The 23,764-nt window shown below is 38.9% G+C and overlaps 3 protein-coding genes across 7 annotated transcripts in view; 1 reads left to right on the forward strand and 2 right to left on the reverse strand.

The window, feature by feature from the left end:
- Positions 1 to 995: 995 nt before the first annotated feature.
- naxd (NAD(P)HX dehydratase) lies at positions 996 to 7,155 on the reverse strand. 3 transcript variants are annotated; one of them, XM_036594368.1, is made up of 11 exons: positions 5,656 to 6,852; positions 5,094 to 5,510; positions 4,528 to 4,675; positions 4,403 to 4,448; positions 4,200 to 4,288; positions 3,973 to 4,081; positions 3,826 to 3,876; positions 3,593 to 3,697; positions 2,750 to 2,870; positions 2,533 to 2,653; positions 996 to 2,402 (listed from the first exon to the last, which is right to left on the reverse strand). In XM_036594368.1, the coding sequence occupies exons 1-11, from the start codon at positions 6,167 to 6,169 to the stop codon at positions 2,252 to 2,254; spliced, it is 1,872 nt and encodes a 623-aa protein (XP_036450261.1). In that variant the 5' UTR covers positions 6,170 to 6,852; the 3' UTR covers positions 996 to 2,251. The 3 variants fall into 3 exon arrangements, with proteins under 3 accessions (XP_036450261.1, XP_036450423.1, XP_036450343.1); XM_036594530.1 differs by lacking the exons at positions 5,094 to 5,510; positions 5,656 to 6,852 and adding an exon at positions 7,010 to 7,155; XM_036594450.1 differs by lacking the exons at positions 5,094 to 5,510; positions 5,656 to 6,852 and adding an exon at positions 6,874 to 7,141.
- Positions 7,156 to 8,294: 1,139 nt separating this feature from the next.
- Positions 8,295 to 16,270, forward strand: rab20 (RAB20, member RAS oncogene family). Of its 2 annotated transcripts, XR_005008624.1 has the most exons (3): positions 8,295 to 8,928; positions 13,519 to 14,168; positions 15,714 to 16,270. XR_005008624.1 is itself a non-coding variant. In XM_036594989.1 (2 exons), exons 1-2 carry the CDS (start codon positions 8,739 to 8,741, stop codon positions 14,073 to 14,075), a joined length of 747 nt encoding a protein of 248 aa, XP_036450882.1. In that variant the 5' UTR covers positions 8,296 to 8,738; the 3' UTR covers positions 14,076 to 16,270. The 2 variants fall into 2 exon arrangements, 1 of the variants encoding a protein (XP_036450882.1); XM_036594989.1 differs by having other exon boundaries at positions 8,296 to 8,928; positions 13,519 to 16,270.
- The window catches only part of col4a2 (collagen, type IV, alpha 2), a 95,071-nt gene continuing 86,809 nt past the window's right edge, over positions 15,503 to 23,764 (reverse strand). For both annotated transcript variants that reach the window (XM_036594741.1, XM_036594658.1), the window contains 10 exons: positions 21,976 to 22,047; positions 21,582 to 21,707; positions 21,021 to 21,137; positions 20,637 to 20,798; positions 19,544 to 19,642; positions 19,192 to 19,338; positions 18,954 to 19,070; positions 18,498 to 18,689; positions 18,027 to 18,313; positions 15,503 to 17,276 (listed from right to left, as the gene is read on the reverse strand). In XM_036594741.1, the coding sequence (XP_036450634.1) occupies positions 17,022 to 17,276; positions 18,027 to 18,313; positions 18,498 to 18,689; positions 18,954 to 19,070; positions 19,192 to 19,338; positions 19,544 to 19,642; positions 20,637 to 20,798; positions 21,021 to 21,137; positions 21,582 to 21,707; positions 21,976 to 22,047 (1,574 nt within the window). In that variant the 3' untranslated portion in view covers positions 15,503 to 17,021. The remainder of the gene's footprint in view (positions 17,277 to 18,026; positions 18,314 to 18,497; positions 18,690 to 18,953; positions 19,071 to 19,191; positions 19,339 to 19,543; positions 19,643 to 20,636; positions 20,799 to 21,020; positions 21,138 to 21,581; positions 21,708 to 21,975; positions 22,048 to 23,764) is intronic.

Below are 23,764 nucleotides of genomic sequence, written 5' to 3' on the forward strand. Positions count from 1 at the left end.
AGATACTGTGTGATCCTGACTTTTCTATTAAGAAGACTTAAACTATAGTTATATTATACTATGATAACGCACAGTATTTTTAGTTTTGATACTTTTACAAGCAAGTACGTGTAATTTAATTCTAACAAAAACATTAATTCTTCTTCACTGAAGGTCAAACATTTAGTACTTAAATACAACAAAGAAGGCACGACATATGTGTAAAGGAAATGCGTTTGGCTTTAAAATGCAAACGACTTTATAATTAAAATAGATCAGAAACTGATACTAAAATGACGCGTTGAAACAAGATCACATGGTTTCCTGTGCTAGGGCTGTCAAACTAGTGTTAGAAATACGCGGCCTCATAAGATCTTAAGACAGATTTTAGATACATTCTTTCTTGAAAAGAAAATCTGGCAAAACTAGGTTAAAAACAGAATGTTGTTCTGTTAAAATGACCCTGTTTATTGTTTTAGGACAGTCAGACCTATGGACTAAATTACACTGGGGAACCTGTGTCTGTAAGAGCTTTGAGTTTCATGTACTTTTATTTTTTGGTTTCAAAATGCCCCTGTTCTTCCAGAGATGTAGGGACTTTTCACAGTATTTGTTGCATATTTCATACAGTTCTGCCCACTTGCTGATCTTCAAATAACTGTTTACCTGAGATACTTTCCCTCTATGAAATATGATCACAGGAATTATGACTGATGAACACATCCAATAGTTTCATCACTAAAAATAGCTTGTCTTACTCCTCAGCCACACAGTCACAAGCACGTGCAAGGGAATCTATCTTTATTATAGCTTCCTGTAACAAATGTAAGGATATAAACAAAATATATAAAGAAGTTAATACATAAGGATAATGTCACCTGTCACTCAAATTATATACATACCTAATAAACTAATTATGTTTCTTGATTTTTAAGGGGACACAAAAAGTAAAAAAAAAAACAAAAAAAAAAGGATTAAAAAGGGAATGTCACTCGGTATGGAGAGTCCAAACAGAGTTGGTTTCAGGTTTTTCCTTTTAAGTACTTGATATACAAACAACATGGCATGAATGGACAAGAATACAAGAGTGCTCTAAATAAAAACAAAACAAAAAAAAATTCAACACGTCCAAGAATGTTTTAATATTCAGAGCACGAGATACATTTCTAGAGCCACAAGGGTATATGAGACTAGACATGACCTTTGCATATAGTTTCAGCCCTAATAAGGAATAGTGACCACTCTTCTTAAGCATATTGTTCGCAGCAAAGAACTTAATGTGTGGGTGTATTTATATAAACTACATTATCTAATAAAATATGTAGATATCAAAGAGCACCACAGTCAATAAATCATAATTATATGGGACTCTAACAGGAAGGGTTCCACTAGCAATAGAAGAGATTTGTTATAGGACTAAATTCATACAAAACCACTGTTGTGTATGTTAACCTACAATACTGTTAAGAAAGAAAGGGCTGGTGATTGACATAGGATTCAAAACCTACAAGAGGCACTTTGAAATAAAAGTCCTGCTAATTGCAAAAAACAATACCAGCAAAGAGAGGTGCTGGTGTGCACACTAATAATTATAATTCATATACAGCTTATTTCAGTCTCTTAGTTGTTCACTATGAATTGCATTATTGTCTTCATGTTTTATTCTGCAATACCATGACCTCTATTTGTAGTAGGTTAGGGTGGATAGTTGTATAGCTGAAGAGTAGCAGATTTTAGGGGTAAAACAGTCCAGCTACATCATCATCATCATCATCATCATCATCAACAACTGGGAGTTGTTTTTTTTTTTTTAACATTTTTTTTTATATATCTGTGGCTCAAATTAGACAATGCAATATTGAATGTCTTGTCCTGTCTGTCTGCGATCAGCATCCATTTCTGAGCAATGGATTACAAAAAACATTCAACTGGGAAAGGCTACTCTAGATCAATTTCAGGGATCATGTTGCTATGCTACAACAAAAGGATATAGAACTCAAAAATAAAAAAAAAATGTGATGGAAAACATTCAGACAGAGCCAGAAATGGTGGATGGTGGACACAAAAAAAACAAGGCATGCTTATTGAGACTAAGCAGAAGGACCATGGTGTATGTGAATTGTGTGTGAATGAGTGTGTAGATGAGCAGTGTAGACCACATCTGATTTCCCTGCTTCCTGTCTTTGTTAAGAAGGCGAGCTAGTGAAAACAGATGACGTTGCACATGGCTGAAACAACAATGAGTGCCCGTGGAACAGAGTTTGTGTTTAGTTCAGCTTTCAAACAGCTTTCTGAAGGCAGTGCAGATCTCCTGGATCATGTCGGAGGTGGTGGTGGCTCGACCATGTTTGTCGAAGGCTTGCCTGTTACACTGCCTAGTCAGTGAGGTAGCGGCAAATGCAGCCACCAGTGTTGGATTCATACTGGCAAACGAGAAACAGAATATTTATGGAAAAACGCTACTCATATTCAAGTGGAAAACACCACAGTATTCAAGCAATATTGAAGACTAATTCGGCTGTGTGGAAGAGGTGACCAAACTGGACATCTTACCCTTTGGTTGCATCTGGGAATGAGCTGAATGCCCAATGGGCAAAGACACCTAGAGCTCCAGAGAGCAGGTCTCCCTGGCCCCCACACCGACGTCCACTCCCCTGCTGACTACATGTTATCACTGGAAAAACAGTGCAAGGAAACAACAAAATAAAGCTACAATGTCGTTTAAAGTAGTACACAGAACGCAGCCAAATGTATGTTTAAGCTGACTTACCCCTGTTTCCATCAGTGATGATATCCTCCTCGCCCTTCAAAACCAGGGTCACATTGCCCATTGCAATGCTCAGCTGCTGGGCACTCCCCTTGAGGTCTGTGCTGTCCAGAGGCTCACGGTGCTGAAATCAAAAAGATGCAACACAATCCAGCAGTCTATAAAAGGTGTTAGAAGGTCTACAGAATAGCAAACTGCTTGAAGGAGAATTTCAAAGATTTTTCAAAATTTCTCCACAATTCAATTGTTGATATGTAAAAGTCATTTAGAGTGGTTTGATGTGAAACAGTGCACTGTAGAGAAACTGTGGCGGTCACAGGAACCAGGGATCACAATGTATACAATGCAAATATAGCCATTTTATTTACTACGATAGGTAACCTACATGTGTCTTTTGAGTTTTCATATGTAATGCTGATTATAGTAAATAATAGGTGGCTCCGTATGTAGTTTCTTGTCTGGCGTGCGGCAGCTTTTTTCCAGGTTTAGTAGGTCTTTCTAAGTTTCTTTCTTTGGATTAAAGATGTAAGAACCTATGACCAAAACATAAGATGCAGGCTCCTCATTTCCTACGATGGAGTATAGAGTTCCAACATCTCATGGTTCTTATGAGAATGTATAACATTAGGCACATGAACATTTTTGCATATTAAAAATTATACAAATTAGTTTTTCAAACTTTTTTTAAAGCTTTTAGGAGTATTAAAACTTTTCTGCTCTCTGGTTCCTATTTCTGCCACTGTAAACAACTCTTGACTCTGGTACGTTTCTCTAGAACAATCATACTACTCTACAGCACTACAGTCATAATGAACTAAAACAATAATAACTGAATACATTCCTTACCATAGCCTCGTAGAGACGACTGAACTCCATGAAGTTGGGCGTTAAAATGCCTCTTTGATAAAACTGGATGATTGATGGCTCCTTAGCAATTAGCCAAAGCCCATCCTGTAGACAAACACAAACACAAACACACACACACACACACACACACACACACACACACACACACATACATTACAGATCTTCATTCATCTTTAATACCTACCATTTTAACAGAAGAACTTGTTACTTACTGCATCAATGATAATTGGAATTCCTTTGGATTTAGACTTTTCAATAACCTCCTATAACAAAGTCACAAGGAGATTATGTACAACAAGCTGCATGAACATATATGTAAGCAATCAAACACAATTACCTGTGAGTAAGTTTTCCCTTACCTTAGCAGTCTTGAGGATCCCATCTTCCCTCCCTAAGCCAGGACCCACCACCAGACTATGTAGTCTCGGCAGCCATTTCTCAATCTCCTCCACAGCATTGGGACTGTCTCTGAAGGTTCCAAAATGATAGAGAAACTCTTACTATTTACAAGAACATACAAACCATTTGCCTCTCTAATCACTACTGAACAAACATATCAGCTTAATGATGAGATTAATTCACTCACAGCACAGGATGAACTATGAGCTCAGGACTATATGATTTGATCACAGTGGCAGCATCTTTGGTGCAGAAAACATGAGACAGATCTGCACCCTGAGAAAGAGAAAGAATATTGGAGGACTTTGGGAAGCACACAAGATCCCATACAGGGTAAATGCTTACACTTCTTTCATTTAAATCTCTAAATTCACATAAATGGCCACTTACGACTTTTAATGCAGAAATGGCAGCAAAGTATGGAGCGCCAGTGTACCTAACAAAACAGAGAATGACTGAATAAAACTGAAAGAGCTGGCACATGATTGTGGTTTGTAGCTCTAACGATCACTTACTCCTGACATCCTCCAACGACTCCAATACGGCCATCTTGACCCTTGTGCTTTTTGGATGTTAGTGGAGGAATGGTATTTTTAATCAAAGGGAGGACACTGTCCATGCTTCTGTGTGCTGCCCTTCCCAGGGAGAATGACCGCTCTATGACTGAAAATAGGAACACGGTAAGATCAGTCTCTTCATCATTGAGCCAAAAAAACAAATACATTTATGGTATATATTGTGAGTAATTATGGTGGGTTCAACTGATAACCAAGAAATGCTCAATTTGGTACTTTTACTGATCTGTAAAACACTTTGGGGAAAAAAAAAACAAAGTTTGTCGTTGAATGCTTAACAAAGTTAAATAAGATGCTAATTTTTTTTGAACAGGCGTTCTCTACATCTCTAGGCCCCAGCCATACTGGGGCCATAAAAACACATGTACAATGTGTACTAGCCTGGTGTCACCTGTCTAAAAGAACCAATGTAACCTAGGATCAAATTTGGCCCTAAGTGAAACCACTATATTCAGTTAGCATTATTCTAGGTCAGTACTGAACACCATCTTCAATCTTGGGCAGACCTGGAGCAGCTTGCTGACTGTTGTTAGAATACTCAGCCTCGGAAGCTTGATTGCTATGGTTGCCAAAGAACAGGCGTGTAGGAGGTATAGGGGCACCAGTATGAGAGTTACGGGTGGGCTGGGTAGCAGGTGATTGTGTAGCCACAGGTCTGGAAAGACCAGCAAACATCTGGCCAAGCATCTGCAGCATATGCAACTCTCTAGTGTGTTCCGTCTCCCTACGGAGGTCCTCCGCTTGAAGTCGCTGCTCCTCGAGTCTATAGAAATTCTCTTCTGCCTCCAAACTCTGCTCCAGAAACTTCTCCATCAGTTTTTCCAGGGACAGGTTTGTGAAGCGCTTTTTGAAACGTTTCGCTCTGCTTGCTGAAGAGGACGGCATGCTGTTGGGCTGCAAGCTGCTCTGTTTTGCTGGCATATCTGTGCATGTGTAAAAGGACAGACAAAACAGAGTGAATATACGGAGTGGCTGTGCCACCGTGCATGCTGCGTCTATGAATGTAGACCTGGAACAGCCTGCAGGCTTAGCAGAATAAGACAAGCTAAAATTCGAAGAAGTACTTACTGCTGCTGCTACCAACTGTCACCGGGATGGGGTAGGATGGATACTCGATCTTCACAGGGTATTCAACATTGGAACATTCTCCAGTGCCTTCCATGTCAGAGTCCTGGGGCTGGTCTATGCTCTCACCATCTTCCTCGGTGCCATCCATCGTCTCATCGCCTTCAACGGCGACACTGTCTATGTCCTGGGAATCTAACGTGGCCGATGATCTGCTGCTCAGTATCCTCTCCATTTCCTCGTAGAATTTAAAGATCTTGTGACACTGGCTGTTTTTCTTCGATGCTTTCTTCGCTTGAAAATACTGTCTTTTTAGGCTCTTCACCCGCACTCTGCACTGGTCCGGGGTCCGATCGTAGCCCATATCTCCCAAACGACCCGCTACGTCGCGGTAAACGTGACTGTTTCGAAAGTTTCCGTCGAGCGCTGTTTGGACGTCATGTTCCCCCCAAATGTTCAGCAGTGCTCTCGTCTCCGCGTCTGACCAGTGAAAACCTCGCGTTGGATTCACTAACATGATGTTACGCCGTCACAGCAACCAACAAACGACGATGTGACACAGAATTTAGACGCGAACCACACTCATTCAACGTTAAGCTAGCTGGTTTAGCATTCAAACTGACTCGCTAGCTAGAACCTAGCTAACGTTAGTTAGCTAATTGGCTACCTTTCTTCGTGCACGCCATATCACTTAGTGGCGACTGCTGGAAAACCGAGCCTAATGTGGATCAATTATCTTCTCGTGATCAGAGCAGAATTAAATGTACATGCATTCAGAAAGGCTAACAAAGGCGTCTGTGCTGCATTACAGAGCAGATTATCTAAACTGGTTTCTGCAAAGCTGCTTAAAAACTTCCTCTCAGCGGCGCTCCGTAGCAACAACACATACGTGCTACACATTGTGTGTACTACGTCACAGAGACGGGTGTCAGAGCACTCTCGTGGTATATAAATCAGGATATAAAGCCGTAAACAAACACGACGACGTCAAGTTTGTGTTGTATAGTTATTTTTAATAATTACTTCATTGATGGCGAAGTTTGACATACAACCAGTGTTCCATCATGGGTCACCTGCAATCCTTTAGGTTACAGACAGACAGCTAGCTTCAAAACACAGGCTTAACAGAAGTGCAACTCTGAGCAAAACAAGGCCGAATGTTAAACTCCACACAGCCCGAGCTACCAGTGTAAGAACCTGTGTTGAATTCTGTGCATTTACCTTTATCGTACAGAAGGGTTACTGTAAGAGAGAGGGCTACAGTTATGGCGCAGAGGACCAACTTTGTTTCCATGCATTCCGCTCTTGTAAGCCCTTTCAAATCATCAACACGCCAGTGGATGAACTCTGGCCTTACCAGTGGACCGACTTTGTAGTGATTCAGCGAAAATGAAGACCGCACGTTTTAACAGCAGCGGCGGCATCAAGTTCAGTGTTTGTAGAGCAGGGAGAGGAGAGGAAAGGTCCACTGGCGAGATCTGCACCGTGTATTTGTTTGGAACGCGCCACACAACCTATCAGACGTCAAGAACAACCCCACTGTTGATTCTGATTGGACGCCTACGTCACAGAAAAAAAAGATTCTATTAGTCTAGTGGACTTCTCTGTGGAACAGACGAGTGAAGCACGACTCGGGATTTTTTTTGGAGCCGACTCCCACTCTCGACTCCTGCCTGTGGAATCGACTCCTCGACTCCACATAATTTTAACCAGAGACGTTTTAACCAAGAAAATAAAGGGGTAGTTATCTTGTTCTCTTTTCACGAGGCTGAAACTGGCTTCGTGTTCGCCGGCTTTTTCGTATTTTTTTGAATTCTACTTTTCTAACAATTCTAACAGTGTTCCATTTGTCCGAGCATGCGCACATCGTAGTGTAGTAACTTTGTGTGTCAAGCGTTTTATTGTCATATTTTTTTTTTTTTGATCACCTAAATTTTCTTATCACAAAATGCAACCATGCATTAAAATTTCATGTGGGACACTTTGATAGTTTAAATCACCTTATTAGAAAATGATACCAGCCTTAAAAGAATAATTAGGATATTTTGATAGCCTAAATCTCTTTATCAGGGGATAAGTAATAGGCTGAGTATGTACTGAATTAACATTAAAAACAGCTGGGTGAGTGGGACAAATTGCTAGAACACCTGGCGTCATAATCAAACTCCAGCGCCGTTTAAGGTGTAACGGAAATTTAAAATAAGAAGCTGACAAATATGAGCAAATCTCATCTTCTCCACAACACTGTGAAAATGTTGGTTTTCGTTTTAATTTCGTGTACCGATTCCGATTGTTTATAGTAGCCCTAATCGTGTAGAAGAGGAAGAGTAGCCGAGCAGGACGCACCGAACACAGTTTCAACCGCTGCAGGTGAGCGGCGATGTTTAAAGCGGGAAATTAAACACTCAAACATCACCGCTTTCCTGTACCACACATTCCCCCGTCAAAATGTCCTTTGAGCCCGTTACAATGAAAACACGGAGTCGACCGTATCAAAGAGTTGACTCCAAGCATTTGGACTCTCAGAGTCACTAGCCAAGAGTCGCCCCCGACTCCCAGAATTATCGGAGTCAAATAATCGATTCTTTTGGAATCGACTCCTTATCACTGGATCAGCCTCTAGATCAGATAAGATGATTTGAATCTAGTGCAGTGACTTATCAGAGAAGATAATAGTTGACTTATTTGTCCTACTTTAGCGAACTAAAATGACAAGATAAGGAGTTTTAGTGTAGCGAACAATGTACAGGTTATTTCACGGGTGATGTGCGTGGCTCCGCCTTCTTTTGAGGATTTCCTGCGTCGTCAGCTTCAAAGTTGAACTTCACTGAACCACAACAATACTGAACTGTGAGGGTTTGGAAAACGATTGGATGATTTGCGTTGTGACCGCTAGCGAACTTACTCCAGGCGGGGCAGTGACTAAGTGAAAAAAGGGCAACAACAACGATGTCTTGTGAGGCACACTTAAGACATCGGGCTCTTTGCTCTTTTGTTTCATATCAAGTATGTTTAGATGAAAGTTCAGTAGTGTTGGGATCGCTGCTTCGTCGTGGAGGGTAAACCAGAGCTGTGTGCTGAATACTATGACCGAATCTGCCAAAATGAAGAAGCCTGACGTGAAAGTTGTCATTCTGGGTGACATGAATGTGGGTAAAACGTCTTTGCTCCACAGGTACACAGAGAGGAAATTCAAGGACACTGTCAGCACGGTCGGAGGGGCGTTCTTTTTGAAACAGTGGGGACCTTACAACATCTCCATATGGGACACTGCAGGTAGGTCCATTGCAGCTTAGTTCTTATTAATGCTAGGTTAATTCAAACATATAACAACTTTGTAGCTCCATGAAGATTCATTTCGTGCAGACTTGGGCCAGACTTACTTGTACAATAATTAAAATATTCATCATAAGTTATTCTAGTTATTAGTAAGTTTAATATGGCACGTGAGTCCGCTGTGACATCAGCAATATTTGATTGATAATGTCGTTTTAAATTGACTCAGCGTTCCCCAGTTGTGACGTAGGCTATGCAGTTTGGCTTAGCTAAGCCAGTTAAATGAATAATCTTTCAGTTTTAGCCAATCAAATATCTGTCTTAGACAAAAGCAGGGACATATCTGGTTGGACTGATTATGATTTGCATTTTTCTTGCATAGATTATTATTATGCATTGCAAAGCTACAGATATTTTAACAAATAATAATCACCAATTCTGCTATTAAACTCAAATAGGACCTTAAGAAAGAGTGAAAAAACACACAACACAAGCCTATATTGGCTAACTTTTATTAGGCTACCAATAAAAAATAACACTCAGATGGCATTTCTTTATTATTCTAATGAGCCAAAGTGGGAATAGGTTGAATTATGAGTGGATTTATCCAAAACACAGACAGTTCTTTTTGTTAAATCCAAAAGAGATTTTACAGATCACAAGCTAAATGAGTACTCTGTAAACTTTCTCTGTGTGGACAAAAAAACAACGGTTTTCTTGATGGATCAGTCATACCCCTGAAATATAGAGCCAATACTTATGCTTTTGTTTTTAGATTACTTTTTTCTAACTGATAAATCTAGAAAGAGTGTGTTTTAGTCTTTGCTGTAGGCTCCAGCATGTGGCCTACCATGATAAGTTCATTCGGCCTTGTGCGCTCTATTTTGGCAATGATTGAACAGACTGCCGTGCAGTAATGGAGACAGATACACTTGAGGTCACAAAGTCATATGACACAGGCTACAGAATATCTGCAGGAGCCTAGACTGTGTGGTGTAGCAACTCTGCACATGGCCACTGTTGAGCAAAGCTTCTGAGTCAACACGTGTACTTCTTATGAGGTATCTAGTGAGGCATCATGGGGCATCTTAGTTCCCCATTATAAAGTACATTCAACATACTATTCTAGTGGGAAGGTGAAAGAATTGTCATGAGATCTTATGCTAAATGCCTCTCTCTCTCTCTGTCTCACATGCTTAACCTGCATAGGGTTTTCTGTTCATATTCTCTGTTTTTTGGAGAAGCACTGGGAGAAGGTCTTTTGTAGGTTTTGCTCAGAGATGACCTTTTAGCCACTCATGGAGCTGGATCACGTACTGCATCTGTGCTGATGGAAGCATGCATGAAGCACTACAGTTTTTTTTAGAACAAATGTCATTAGCTTCTGGTAGCTCACAAATAGATGACTATGCATAGTTGCGGTGTCAGTAAGTGGTGGTTTCTCATCACTTTTGCTCTGGGGTCACTGCAGAGGTTAAGAGCAGGTGGATGGGTGTGGGAGCTTTTTATCTGAACTGTCTTTATCTACTGTTTTGCAGAGTATTTTAATGATAAGATTAGCTTCTGAGTAGTCAGCGGAGTGATCCGCATTTACTCATCCAGCACACTCATTTCCTTCTTTCTTTCTATTAGTGGTTCTCAGCAGACCATTACTGAACCTAAAAATAATATATACATATACATCATATATACAGATAAGTAACACGCTTACTGAGTAGCATTATAGTGGACAGACTTAATACTACATTCAATACATATTTGCTGAATGAGGAACAAAGCCTACTCTCACATCCTCAAACGGGCATAAATGTGCATGCACACTGAGAGCTATTGTAGTGAGACTTGAGGGCTGAGGACCACTGCATATTTCTAAAACAGCAGGCCCTTGTGTTTCACTTCTTACAGTCTTTGAACTTGTGGGTCTACTCCTCATTATTTTCTTAAATCTACTATCTTAATTCTCACCGGAAAACGTTCTCTGACTCAGTTTTCTAACACTAGCACTGTTGTCCACCTGCACCGTACAGATTTCTTTTGTTTTGTTTTTCTACAGGAGAAAGTAGAAAATATTATTAAAAACTATGAATACAACACCTTTTATTCAGCACTTCAAATCCTAAATACCAAATTTATTTAAGCAAACCTATTTTTCTTCTCTTTGTAATGAAACATAGTTGATCAGTGTAATTTAAATACTGTTCATATATGTTCAGAAATGTATGAAATGTAATGTGTTGTGATAATTTATCAAGAAAATGATTAATGTCATCATATTTGCCCACCCAGTTAAAGTTTACATTAATAAAGTTAACAAACTGCACTTAATAAGTATTTGGACCCTGTTAAAGGTCTTGGTCTTACAAACCTGAAATAGGTTTCTATTGGACAATTTGGTCCTGTTTGCTTCTCTTAAAAGTACACAGGAAATCTTACACAGCAGAGAAGCAGTGATCTGATACTACCTATCAACGGTAACAAATCTAGCCTGAAACAGCACTCACACTGTGTGCTGACATGTTGTTGAGTTTTGTATTTCTTGCACTTCCTGTGAGGTAGTAGTGTATTTGAGTAGTGTGAGCTATTTGAGCATGATAACCTCTTTTTAGAAACTCATCGTAAAGGAGATCCAATGTGAAATCCTCCATTCTACAGAAACTTGCAGTCAGAATTGTTCACATTAATGGTGATAGGAACCAGGTGTCTGAAGACATTAAGAATGTCTCTAAAAGCTCCTTTATGGAAACTTATTACATTAAATGATTACAAATATGCTATCTGAGACATTTTTCTTGACTAATAGCTTTAAGAATTTTTTGACTTTTTACAATCCATTCATGGCAGACAGGTAAAAGGTAAAAGTTTTTTTTCATATAACTACATATGATCACTACTTTGATCATTGATCACTATTTTACATTACAGATAAAAACTCAGAAGACATGTAGGTTCACTGGTGGTTTTGGATCTTAAATGAAATATTTTGTGTTGTAATCATTGTGACCCCTGATCTTTTATCACCACCACTGTAAAGAAATCTACAATGCAAAAAAATTTCTCTACAATGCAAAATCTCACATCAAACACTTTGAATGACTCTTCACACCTTAACGACAGAATTATACAGAAATTTTGAAAGACGGTGGATTTCTGCTTTAAATGAAGTACTTCAATTACAAACAGCTCATTTTAAAGCTTAACAGGCTTTAAAAGAAAAAGAATGGATCGCTATCCACATTCACTGATTTTCAAAGTGGTATTGCGCCATCTGTATTGGAAGTAGAAAACAGACAGAAACCAGGTTTTAGCTGATGCATTCTGGAAAAAAGAAAAATTTAGCTAATAAAAGAAAATAATGGCTTTGTCGCTGAGGGCCTACCTACGACTCCACGCTACTCTTTATTTATAGGCAGTGTTCATTTACACTAAGCGAAAAAGCATTAACCACACAGCCTGGCTATTTGCAGTAACTTCGGCTGGTAAATCATGTGACTTTACAACATCGAATCATTTATTTTTGCTGCAGTTTTCATACTTTCCATGAACACAAATGAAGCAGCATTGAAAGAAGCAGTGTTCAAGGGAGAACTGGAGAGGTTATTTAGTATTAACCAGAACAACTGAGTCAACGTTCCACTCACTGCTCAACCGGTATTGAATTAATAAATATGTAAAATATCAATCTAACAATAACAGTTGATTAGCTGAAACAAAATCTAGGACAGTGTGATGATGCGGGTTGGGTTAGTGTAGTGGATAACACCACTGGCCTTGGTACTTATTCATATTTCTAGATTATGTATGTAATAAATATATGTATGTAATTTATAATTATGTATGTAAATGAAACAAAAAGATTTAGTTGCTCTTTCAGATCAACTTAAGTTGTTGCAATCAAAATGTACTTTTAATAGTGATATGTACAAATTAGATTTTTAAAAAATGCACATATACAAATATAAGCAATAGTATAAGACACCAAAACCCTAAGAAAGAGAGTGGTTGATAAGAATGACCTTAGGTACAGCTTGATAGAAAAGCAGAATCATTTATTGCAGAAATATAAGGTAATACTGCTGATTCAGTATTAAGAAATAAATCATGCATTAGCATCATGTTACCTTGAACAGTGTAAATGTGCTACTTACACTAAGTAAATATGCAGCAGCAACGCCGTTCTATTTGCACTTAGTCTAAATAGCAAATCTGCCATTTTTTATAATATATTTTTATGTATTTTTATGAAGCGCCCGGCAAATGATCTTCTGTAACTTAAGTCCCAAGATCTGATCATTACTGGCTACTGTGCTGGTAAACACAGAACTGTGCCATGCAGGTGGTTGTCAATCCAGGTCCTGGAGGCTCCCAGCTTTACATGTGTTGTTCCTGCTCTGACACACCTGATTCAACGAATCAACCTATTTATAAGCCCTTTCTGAGCTGAAGTGGGTGTGTTAGAGCTGAGATAACATACAAATCCAGGATCAGGGTTGAGAACCACTGCACTACCGGACTAAAGTATGAAAGCACTGCTTTCAGTAGCACCATATTAGCATTATAGACAGTGATCTTATACCTTAATATCTTGTATAGGTCGAGAGCAGTTCCATGGCCTCGGCTCTATGTACTGTCGTGGAGCGGCCGCAGTCATCCTCATCTATGACGTCACGAACTGGCAAAGCTACGTGGAGCTGGAGAACCGCTTCCTTTCCTTAACCGACACTGCCAACTCTGACTGCATCTTTATCATAGTAGGCAACAAAGCTGACCTGACTGACCTGCAAACCCATGTGACAGATCCACAGCCTGGACAGGAGGTTGAGTCTGAAGCTGACGCTGCACCTCTAAGCCTGCCTCCTCCTCCTGTCTCTCCCCTGCTACACAAACAGGTGAACAGAGAGGACGCCATGGCTCTGTATGGACGTGTCCTACGTTACAAAGGCCTGGAGGAGAAAGCCTGTCTGCCTGCTGAAAGAATGTGTTTTGAGACTAGTGCTAAAACTGGATACAATGTGGATGTGTTGTTTGAGACAGTGTTTGACATGGTGTTGCCCTCCATCCTGAAGAAGAGAAATGATGGGGAGAGCTCCACTGTGGACCTGGAAGCACCCAGAACAGAGATGAAGAATAAAGCTGGCTGCTGTAGCTAGGAGGGACACAGAAGGGACAAGAAACATGAATTAATTTTACTGCCAAATACAAGAAAGCAACGGAACGTTGTTTGGACTCTATGGAATAGTATGGTAAGCCCTTTGAAGAATCATTGAGAAAGGTGGACCCTGCTTCTGTAAATATATTAGAGTAAATTTATTAGAGTAAATTTTCCCAACAGGTCCTAACTATTAACTGTTATGTGTGTGGTATAATCTCCAAAATGCTGTGTAATTATGTTGGTGGCACCTAATAATAATAATAATAATAATAATAATAATATAGGGGTGGGTTTCAAGACAGTCCAACAAAATAACACTCTAACCTCTAACAGGTTCTATTAAGCTGATAAAGGACATAGTAAAACATTTTTTGCAGTAACAAATTATTAAGCACAAACGAACTTGAACAGAATTTCACAGTAACAATTGTGTTTTAAGCAGGAAAGTAAATTGTAAAACCCAATGAAACCAAAGTAAAAATCATTGCTTTCTTTTACAGCCCAAATTCAGTTTTGGTTCTAGATAAGTGTCTTAGTACAGACATTTTACCACACATAGCTACCTGGTACTTCTTCCACTTAACTGTGTGACATAACTGTAAAATTTTGATTGTTTGTCCTTGATACATTATTACTCCATATAATTATCCATTTATGAGTTATTTTTCTATGTGCTGCTTAATATCTAGAACTTGTTCAGTGGTTACTATCATTTTACCCAAAATAATACCACAGCACTTTTGAGATTGTATTATCTAGTTAGTAGCTTCAACCTGTTAGAAATTTCAGGGTAATTTGGTTAATCTGGATTGGAATTTACCAAAATAATTACATTGTACTTTGGGGTTTGTACCAGACACTTGCCTGCTTAATACCTAGAACTTAGTGGACTGTAAACGAAAGCACTACTGAAGATTTGCTTGGGTTCAATGTAGTATTCTGGGATATAAAATCAAGGAAACAGGACTTAATAGGTTATTAAGCAACATTTTGAATAATTGTTTCCCCCCTTCTGTGATCACACTAGTCTTATTTTATCTTATAGTTATTATATGTGATGATACAAATACAACTTCTTATTCTTAATTAATGTCTTCAGATGTTTCCATGAACAACTTAGATATGAAGAGTGATCTTTTATAGTAAGTTTCCTAATCACTGACAGCATTGTTGGCATGCAGATGCTCATCTTAATGCTAATAATATTTTATACTTATTTTTATATTTGAAATACCTAATCCTGCATCATATGTTGGGAAAATAATGACTCTATTGTTGCATTATGAGTTTTGTTAGTGCATAAAAAGATTTTGGGAGCTTATGTTAAATGTCTTTGATGTATCTTTGCATAACCCAAACTGTCACAAGCCATTGATGATTATCTCTGGAGAGCTCAAACAAACAAATGACAAGTACCAGAAAAAGTAACAAACGGAAGCATTTATTTGGCTGTTACTCAATTATGGTCACATTCACAATCATTCAGAACATGTTCAAAAATTATTTCCCACATAATTACATTATTTAAAAAAGCACTTGGGTAATTGAACAGTATTATTGAAATATATGGCAAAAAGGGATTTCCATTGTGATGGTACCTTGTTCAACTTCATTGTACATGTTCATGGTTTTTCAGAACAAGGATAGAAAAGGCACATTAAACTTGGTAAGGCATGTGGTAAGTATAGCCAAGCAAAGTACGTGTTCAAGCACACTGTTTGATTTGGTCTATTAATCATTTAAAGGCTGCTCTTTAGAAATATCTTCTTTTGATTTCTGGAAGAAATACCTGCAGTAAACAAGCCAATAGTGTGTGCCTTTGGCTATGAAACAAAAAACACATTCAAATCAACAATGACTATGCCATGAATATAGTCAAACTGTCTGTAAGTGTCAATTCTGTAAAGCTCAGAACTGAAATCAGTGCAATCTGTGTAATTTAGAGAATACAAAATGAATGAATATATGACCCATATTCTGTTTAGTAAGACAAAATTTACAAAGTGTTGTAAAGAAGGTTCTGAATTACCCTTTTCTTAAGCAAATCTAATAGTGGTCTGCAAATGAGCTGTGTAACCAAGGTACGTATATGCATAGTGCTCAGCAACAGCTGAGGAAGCATAGCATAAATGGTGGACCAACATAATGTATTTTAAGTGCAGGTAATTTGATACAATTTCTATGCAATACCAATTACAGTTGAAGAACAATGTTAGTGAACTAGAGAGTTATAATTTCCTGACGATAAAGCATATTTAAAGTGTTAAGCAAACACTACATTGCTCCAACTTAAGCTGCCACAACTGCTGCAGCTTAATCACTAGTGGATGGTCAATGTAGTTGTCTTAGCCAGTGCAGTAGTTAAGCGTCTGGAGTCATACGGAGGCTAACACTTTACTTTGTGTGGCAGTGGTGCACACAGTGACACACGAAGATGCATATAAGGGAAACAGTGCATTAACATGGGCGTCTTTGGTTCTGCTGTATGCTCTTGGTAATATTAATTACACAGAATGGAGTTGATAATAAGTGAGGTAATAAGTTAGGAAAACAAGCACCATTTCAAATGTAACATAAGTAAATAGACACAAACAAAAATGATATCTATGCTTTTGATGCTCCTTTGACTTCTCTATGCTCAATACATTTACATGTCTTTTTCAGTCCTCAGGCACATAGTGGAGAAGGGGATTTAATAAGACAGAGTGACTTTGAGGGCCATTTATGGCAGTGTAAATGTTTGCTCTGCATGTTTTATGTGATTTGGTGCAGTTATCAAAAAACTATCTTTATGATATTTCAAGTTTATGCAACAATCCTGATTCTCCTAGTTACCATAATTTGATCGCAGTGTGAATCATAAAGCTTAATTTTGTTACCTGAAAGGCAACCTTAACACTGTTGAAATGTTCACTCCCTCATGTCAGAGTTCATAGGTTTCAAATCACAGGTTCTTCATGCAGACCTGGCAGCGGCTGATGCGTGAGAGAAGCTGCCCGGCTTTTAGAGTCTCGGAGTCAGGGGAACTCTGGAAGGGCTGGTTGATGGATGTCAGCCAGAAACTGTACTTGTTAGCAAAGTAGTGGCAGGTGCCCTTGGCTCCGTTACACTCGATGAAGGGAGTTGTACGGAAGTCCTCCAGACATGAGCCTGGAGACACCAGTGACTGACCACCTCCCTCGTCTCCAGCTGCCGTGTGCTGTGTATGAGACATAGTGACACAGTATATGCTCCATTATGAATGACACAAAAACTACTACTACACAAAAATGTATTTGCCTTCGTGTCTTTTACATTTGTTATCCACATCCATGACTCACCGACTATCAACATTGTTAAATAATTTACAGCATTGCATAAGTCTGATACCACCCTTTCATTTATTCAGTTTCTAGTCAAAACACCCATTAACTTATTTATTTTTCAGAGTGAGGAAAAAAGCAGGAAATGTATATAACAGAAGCGCCGCCAGCACGAAGTATAATAACAAATCTGTCAGTATATACTTTGTCCACTCTTTACTTTTATGCACCCTACTGCCACTTTAATGCTTCCATCCTTCCCATCCTAAAACTGACCAGTTACAGTTGGTTACAGCTCCCAACAACAGCTGTTCTCAAACATGTCACTGACATTATGTTCCCCTTCAAAGAGACCCTAACATTTACACAAGCAAGCACCCAAACACACCTTAGCTGCCTCACAAATATCTCTGTCATGTATCTCAAATGCCTTCCACCCAATGATTGCTTGTTGAGGCTTCTGTGTAATTTTGTACTATGTACATTTTCTGCTTTTTTCCAGACACTGAAGAACTGAATAACTTGTACCCAATAGCCATTCTAACTAGAAATTAAATAAATTAAAATGTGGTCTCTGACTTCTGCCCTATACAGTATACCACAGAATGATAACATGTAACAGTGAATAGAAATGACTGGAGACTCACCATAAGGAAAGAATAGCCAATCCACAAGCTTCTCCAGCCTACAGGGCACTGTGGAATAGTTATATCCTGACTGTGCACAGCTATAGCCACAGATGGAGCTTCGCACACTGAACAGCGGCTTATGTATGGTTTGATGTCTGCCTCCTCCACAGGCATCATGGGAATAGGGGCAGTTGTGGAGAGCCAATAGGATTTGTCATTGCGACTGGCATAGTAGCACACGTCACCGGGATTGCAGTACAAGAACGGCATGGTGTTGAAACGGGGAAGACAAGAGCCTGCAAGACCTGGATAAGGACCAATACAGCATGCCTTTAAAACCCTTAAAACCTGTTTTATGAGCAGTTATTAGTACATTTTAAGGTAAACAAAGTGACAAGCAAGGTGCCAAGAGTGTTGGCAAGCAGTTAAGAATTGTACTGGCTGTTAGTGCTAATCCTCTGTTATTCTGCTAAAACCTACTTTACTCACCCAGGTCCTGATTATGAGCTTTCTCTTGCCCTTCAAAATAAAGCAGACTGTAGCCATCCCACAGCTTTGACATTCCCACAGGGCACATGGGTGTCTGCTCAGACTGACTGTGTTTCACCAGCAGGTATCCAACACTGACACTTCGCCCTGGCATACCCGGATGACCTGGAATACCAGGACGCCCATGGGCCCCTGGAAAAAGCAGGCACAAATTCTTAATTCCCTTAGAACATGAACAGATGCAGTAAACTGTAATAGCATCAACAAGATTATGTATAAATGAGGGCACTTACTGTAACTGCCTACAAATGCAAGAAAGTATTTGACTCATTTTGCTTAGCCATTCTAAAATCTCTCAGAATATCTTGGTGACCTGCCACCTCAAATCCTGACATAGACCAGAATGCTGTAATCATAATCCTCCCACATTCACTAAAACATGCCCAATCCACTTACCTTCTAATCCCTGGAGGCCTGGATGGCCCACTGATCCGGAATCTCCACGAAAACCTGGTTGTCCTGGTATTCCAGGTAGCCCTGGCATCCCCTTCTGCCCCTTTGGTCCCAAAAACCCTAGGACAAGAAGTCTCCTTGTCACTAAAGTGACAGCTCATGTAGTGAATGTACACATTTCAGAGCTAAAAAAATTTAATTATTCCAGAAGCTGATTTGGTAGCCTTCCGTTTTATTTTACCTTGATCTCCAGGGAGTCCAAACGGGCCTGTCTCCCCTCTGACTCCATCTGGTCCACGAATACCATGCAGACCAGGCGGCCCTCTTTCTCCTGGTACCTTCACAGGAACTGGAGGCAGCCCCTTAGCACCAGGGGCACCAGGAAAGCCTGAAGAAGTTAAGACATGGACATTAAACTGCCTGTAATAGAGGGTAACCCTTTGGGAGGTTGGATGTTCTGAGAAACTTAGGTAAACAAATAGGTAAAAATATTTTTTGCTTCTAAAAAGACAGAAGGCTAACAGAATGTGCCATAGACGGACAGAGAAGGGATGATGATGATCAAGAAAATTACAAAGAGTACAATTAATTACCCGGTGGTCCAGTGTCTCCTTTTGGACCAGAAGGGCCTCTATCACCCTGGAATCCTGGTCTTCCTGGGAATCCCATCATTCCTTGCTGTCCTTTTACACCTGCAGAGAAGATGTATTGTAAAAAGGACTTGATGCAGTAAGTATGTTAAAATGTTAAAGAGTGGATTTCAAGATAAGCCTAGTCCTAGAATTTGAGTTTAATCTTACCAGCCCTAAGAAAAGCCCACAAAAGCCTGACTGAAATGAAGCTGGTGGGGAAGTAATTTGAATTTTGCTCCGATCAGAAGCAAACAGATAAAGCTTGAAAATGTTCATTGCTATACTTTGTATGCAGAGTGATGCGTGTTGTTAACATTGTCAGTTTCCTGTGTTTGGTAGTTTGTGCCCTGTAACACCTTAAAGCATTGTAACACAATGCCACTACCTGCCTCTGTTTTGTGCTTAAATATTAATTCATTAATATTGGCTCAACTCACATCCCTACAAGGATTTGATGTATATAGCCTTGCTGGGAAGTTTTAACTGGGACAGTGGGGTGTTTCAACTGGGAAGTGTTAAACTAAAAATCATACTGTAGTCAACAAATCTGTGTATAAAAGTGTTTTTCTTTTAGTGAGGCAATTAACCAGTGAGACAGTCAATTAGAGAGTCAATTAATTTGGCCAAACAAGAGAAAAGTGAATTAATGAAAAGCCTCTACTAAATCAAGGTGATGAGTAACATGCTATTTTTCAGATTACAAACTTCATGCATTTTGGCCCGCTTGGTATGTAATTAGCAGATTATTCTGGAGTTTAATTCTGGTTAGCAGGATCAAGATTAGGCTACTGGCGAACAAGACTGATGAATGAGTTGAAACACACATGGGGAAGCAGAGTTTAAAGTGTATCTTGTGGTGTCTATCTCGTGTTGTGGCATTAGTCTAAAAAGCAAGAACGCTTAGAAATCAGGTCTTTAATGTGAGCAAATACTTTCAGAGAAAAGAAAACAAACAGTACACTGCCTATTTGTATTTCTGCAAAACTGTTAATTCCAGAAAATGTACTCATATTCTGTTTCATCTCAAATACATATGTAATCATTATTTTTATACCTTTTCTTCCTGACACTCCAGACTGTCCAGGTAGTCCTTTCTCTCCTGTGTCCCCCTGAACCCCTTTAAGTCCTGTGATTCCAACTTCCCCTGGAAAGCCTCGATCTCCTTTAGGTCCAAATGGAGATGAAAAACCTGAAGGACCAGTGGGTCCAGGAAAACCTGAAGAAGCACAAAATCTCCTATCAGAAAAGCTGGTGATGACATCGTTACTACACTGTGCTTCACTGTCAAATGTTTTATAGAGTTTTTGCTTCATTATTTTGCTGCATTATTATTTTATCTTTCTGATTAAATCTGTAAAATAATTCTATGAGCTTGCTTTGCATATAGCTAACTAGCTGTCATTACTGTCAATGTTGCACAGTATACTTATTGCTTTACCTGGAAGACCTTTCTGCCCACGTGGTCCTCTATCTCCTGACACACCCTTTCTGCCAGGGATTCCATGTGTCCCTTGAGGCCCTTGAACACCTGGAAGACCTGGTTCACCCTGATTACCTAAAGAAAATGCAACACCTATGATTTCATGCTTTCACAGTCACAAAACATATCAAAATATAAAGTCTTGCTCTTAAGATCTTCTATACTTTTTGAGACTGCTCTTTTAACACTTTCAAAAGTAAAACTTCAGACAAAAAGACATTAAGAAAATCATAATGAATCCCACTTTGCAAATTAAGAAAGCATATTGCCACTGCCATTTAAAAACCTTTGTGACACCTTTTACTTATTTATTTATTTATTTACACTGCCAGCTGCCCTTTATACTGAGAGAACTTCAATGACGAATGGACCAACAGGAATGATCCAAAATTATTTCTAATAAAAACTTACTGCGATAGTGAACATTAATGCTAAAAATATTTTTCCTTCTCTTATTACGCTACCATTTCAGAAATACAAGGTTTTGCCACAAAAGCAATAATATACTTGATGACCCACCTGGATCTCCTGATGAACCCTTAAAGCCATGGACCCCTGGGACACCAACCTCTGCGCTGGGAATGCCTATCTCTCCTTTTTCCCCTTTCGGTCCAAGCTCACCTGGTAACCCCCGGGTGTCAGTACCTAACAATGGCAGTTATAGACACAAATTATAACATAGTTTAACAATAAATAAATATGAACAACTTAAAAACATAAGTTTTGTAACATGGCTACATAAACAAAGACAACACTAAACAGTGAATAGCCTGCATGTGGTAAACTGACAGTCTGTTTACATAGTTGGTAATTACAGATAATTATAACTGAATTTGCAGCTGTAGATAATTTGGCTATGACTATGATTTCTCTAAAGGTTACTTTTGAATAACTGTCAGTGATAGAGGATTACCTGGAATGCCTTGAAGACCTTTTTGACCTTTAAGTCCATCCAACCCAAAAATTCCTTTAAGTCCAGGAAAGCCTAAAGACGGGGAACAGATTATGTCCATGTCAACTGAACTTTATTTTAATCTTTTTACTTTATTACAGTAAATCTGAATACAACAAATCAGGGGTGGGGAACTCAGGGCCACAGTCCAGCACAGTTTGCTGATTTCTCTGTTCTAACATGCTTACTAAACCTGTGTTTTCAGCAGGAAAATCACCAAACTGTGCAGGAATCCAGTCTTGGAGGAACTTTTTCAATAAATAACTGTCATACTGATGTGCATTACAGAATATGAGATATTATTTGATAAAGCAGTACATTACTTTTTTAGCACTGCAACAGCTGAGGATTTTCAATAACAAAATATGCAATAAAACAATGAACAAAAAAAGCTACAGTTAATGTACTTACAGCTGTAGTGGACTACAGTGCTGTGCTCACAAATTGGAGTTTTCAGTATTTAATTAATAATTAAAAAATAATAACTGGTGTACAACTGACACTGCAAATTTTCCACAGCAGGTGGGTTTTGTACTTACTTCAATGCTTACTTTTACACTTTCAGTGCAAATCTGGACAAATTGCTCTTTTCATGAATAATTATACAATAATTGTGCAATAATTTAAAATATCTAATCATTTTAACTGTTTTATGTTTTAACTGACAACTGTTGCCATTCCTGCTGTACAAATGGCAGTAACTAAACTAGTGCATCATCCACAATTACTTCCAGGATATATTTATAGATTTCCAACATTCATAGGCAATTATTGCATATTACCTTACATTGCTTATATCACTCTTTTACCTAGTGAACTTGCCAATCCCCCAGGCTGCACTGAATATTTGTAGAAAGATTCAAGTGACAGTATATTTCTGTAAATTTCTTGGGCAGTTTTGAAAACAATTATCACATCAGGCATTCCAATTCAATTTCTGAGGGAACTTGACTTCTGAGAAGATTCTGTTTTACACAAGAAGGAGACAGAAGTCGGGAGGAATAGGGTGGGGATGAGAAGGTTGTGAAAACATTTGGACAGGAAACAGAAGGGAGAGATGAGAAAATGTAGGATGTTAGCTAGGAGGGAGAAAGAGTTTCTGCTGTGGTCTTTCTACAAAACTTCAGATATGACACTATTTTACGTAGCTGGCATGACGCGCCTCTTCTCACAGATTTAATCCTCAAGTCTGGCGCAATAACACACTTGCTGTATGTTCACCTCTGACTACATAACTTCACAGAATTAAATTCTCTCCTCATTATTGAGCAACGTGATTTTCACGTATCTTTCGTTTTGTCCAGTACGGGAGTCTCTTCCTCATATTGGTTCAGTTTTTTTTCATAATAGAAAGTTACATCAAATAAACAAACACCTACAAAAACGTCATAAAGCTTCCCAAAATGCCAGACCTAGGCCTGTCATCTCAAGACTCATGTCTGATCTTTTTACTGTGACTTCCTAATTTCTGAGCTTTTGTGTGCGCATGTTTATTTCCAGTTGAAGTGATAGAATTTTTTAAGTTTGTATAAGTAAAAAATGACCTTTTATTCATTGTTGTTAGTTATTTGATTTCATGATTAGTTTGTGAAATTTCTTGATTTTTGCACTTACAATAACAGAACCAAAAACAAGAATTGATCCATTGTCCCGTTTTTCAGTACTGGTTTTGAAATGAAAATCGAATGACCAAAAGATACAAGGACAAAAGCCTGAACAACAGCTATGCAGTCCAGGTGTTGAACCAACA

Source organism: Colossoma macropomum, unplaced genomic scaffold (genome assembly GCF_904425465.1).
Source record: "Colossoma macropomum unplaced genomic scaffold, Colossoma_macropomum, whole genome shotgun sequence".
NCBI classification, from domain to species: domain Eukaryota; kingdom Metazoa; phylum Chordata; class Actinopteri; order Characiformes; family Serrasalmidae; genus Colossoma; species Colossoma macropomum.

Coding starts and splice junctions, on each gene's coding strand:
- naxd (XM_036594368.1), bottom strand. CDS start 6,169: ATGTTAGTGAATCCAACGCGAGGTTTTCACTGGTCAGACGCGGAGACG. Junction 4,449..4,527: donor GTCGTTGGAGGATGTCAGGA/GTAAGTGATCGT, acceptor CTGTTTTGTTAG/GTACACTGGCGCTCCATACT. Junction 3,877..3,972: donor GGATCCTCAAGACTGCTAAG/GTAAGGGAAAAC, acceptor ACTTTGTTATAG/GAGGTTATTGAAAAGTCTAA.
- rab20 (XM_036594989.1), top strand. CDS start 8,739: ATGACCGAATCTGCCAAAATGAAGAAGCCTGACGTGAAAGTTGTCATT. Junction 8,929..13,518: donor CTCCATATGGGACACTGCAG/GTAGGTCCATTG, acceptor TATCTTGTATAG/GTCGAGAGCAGTTCCATGGC.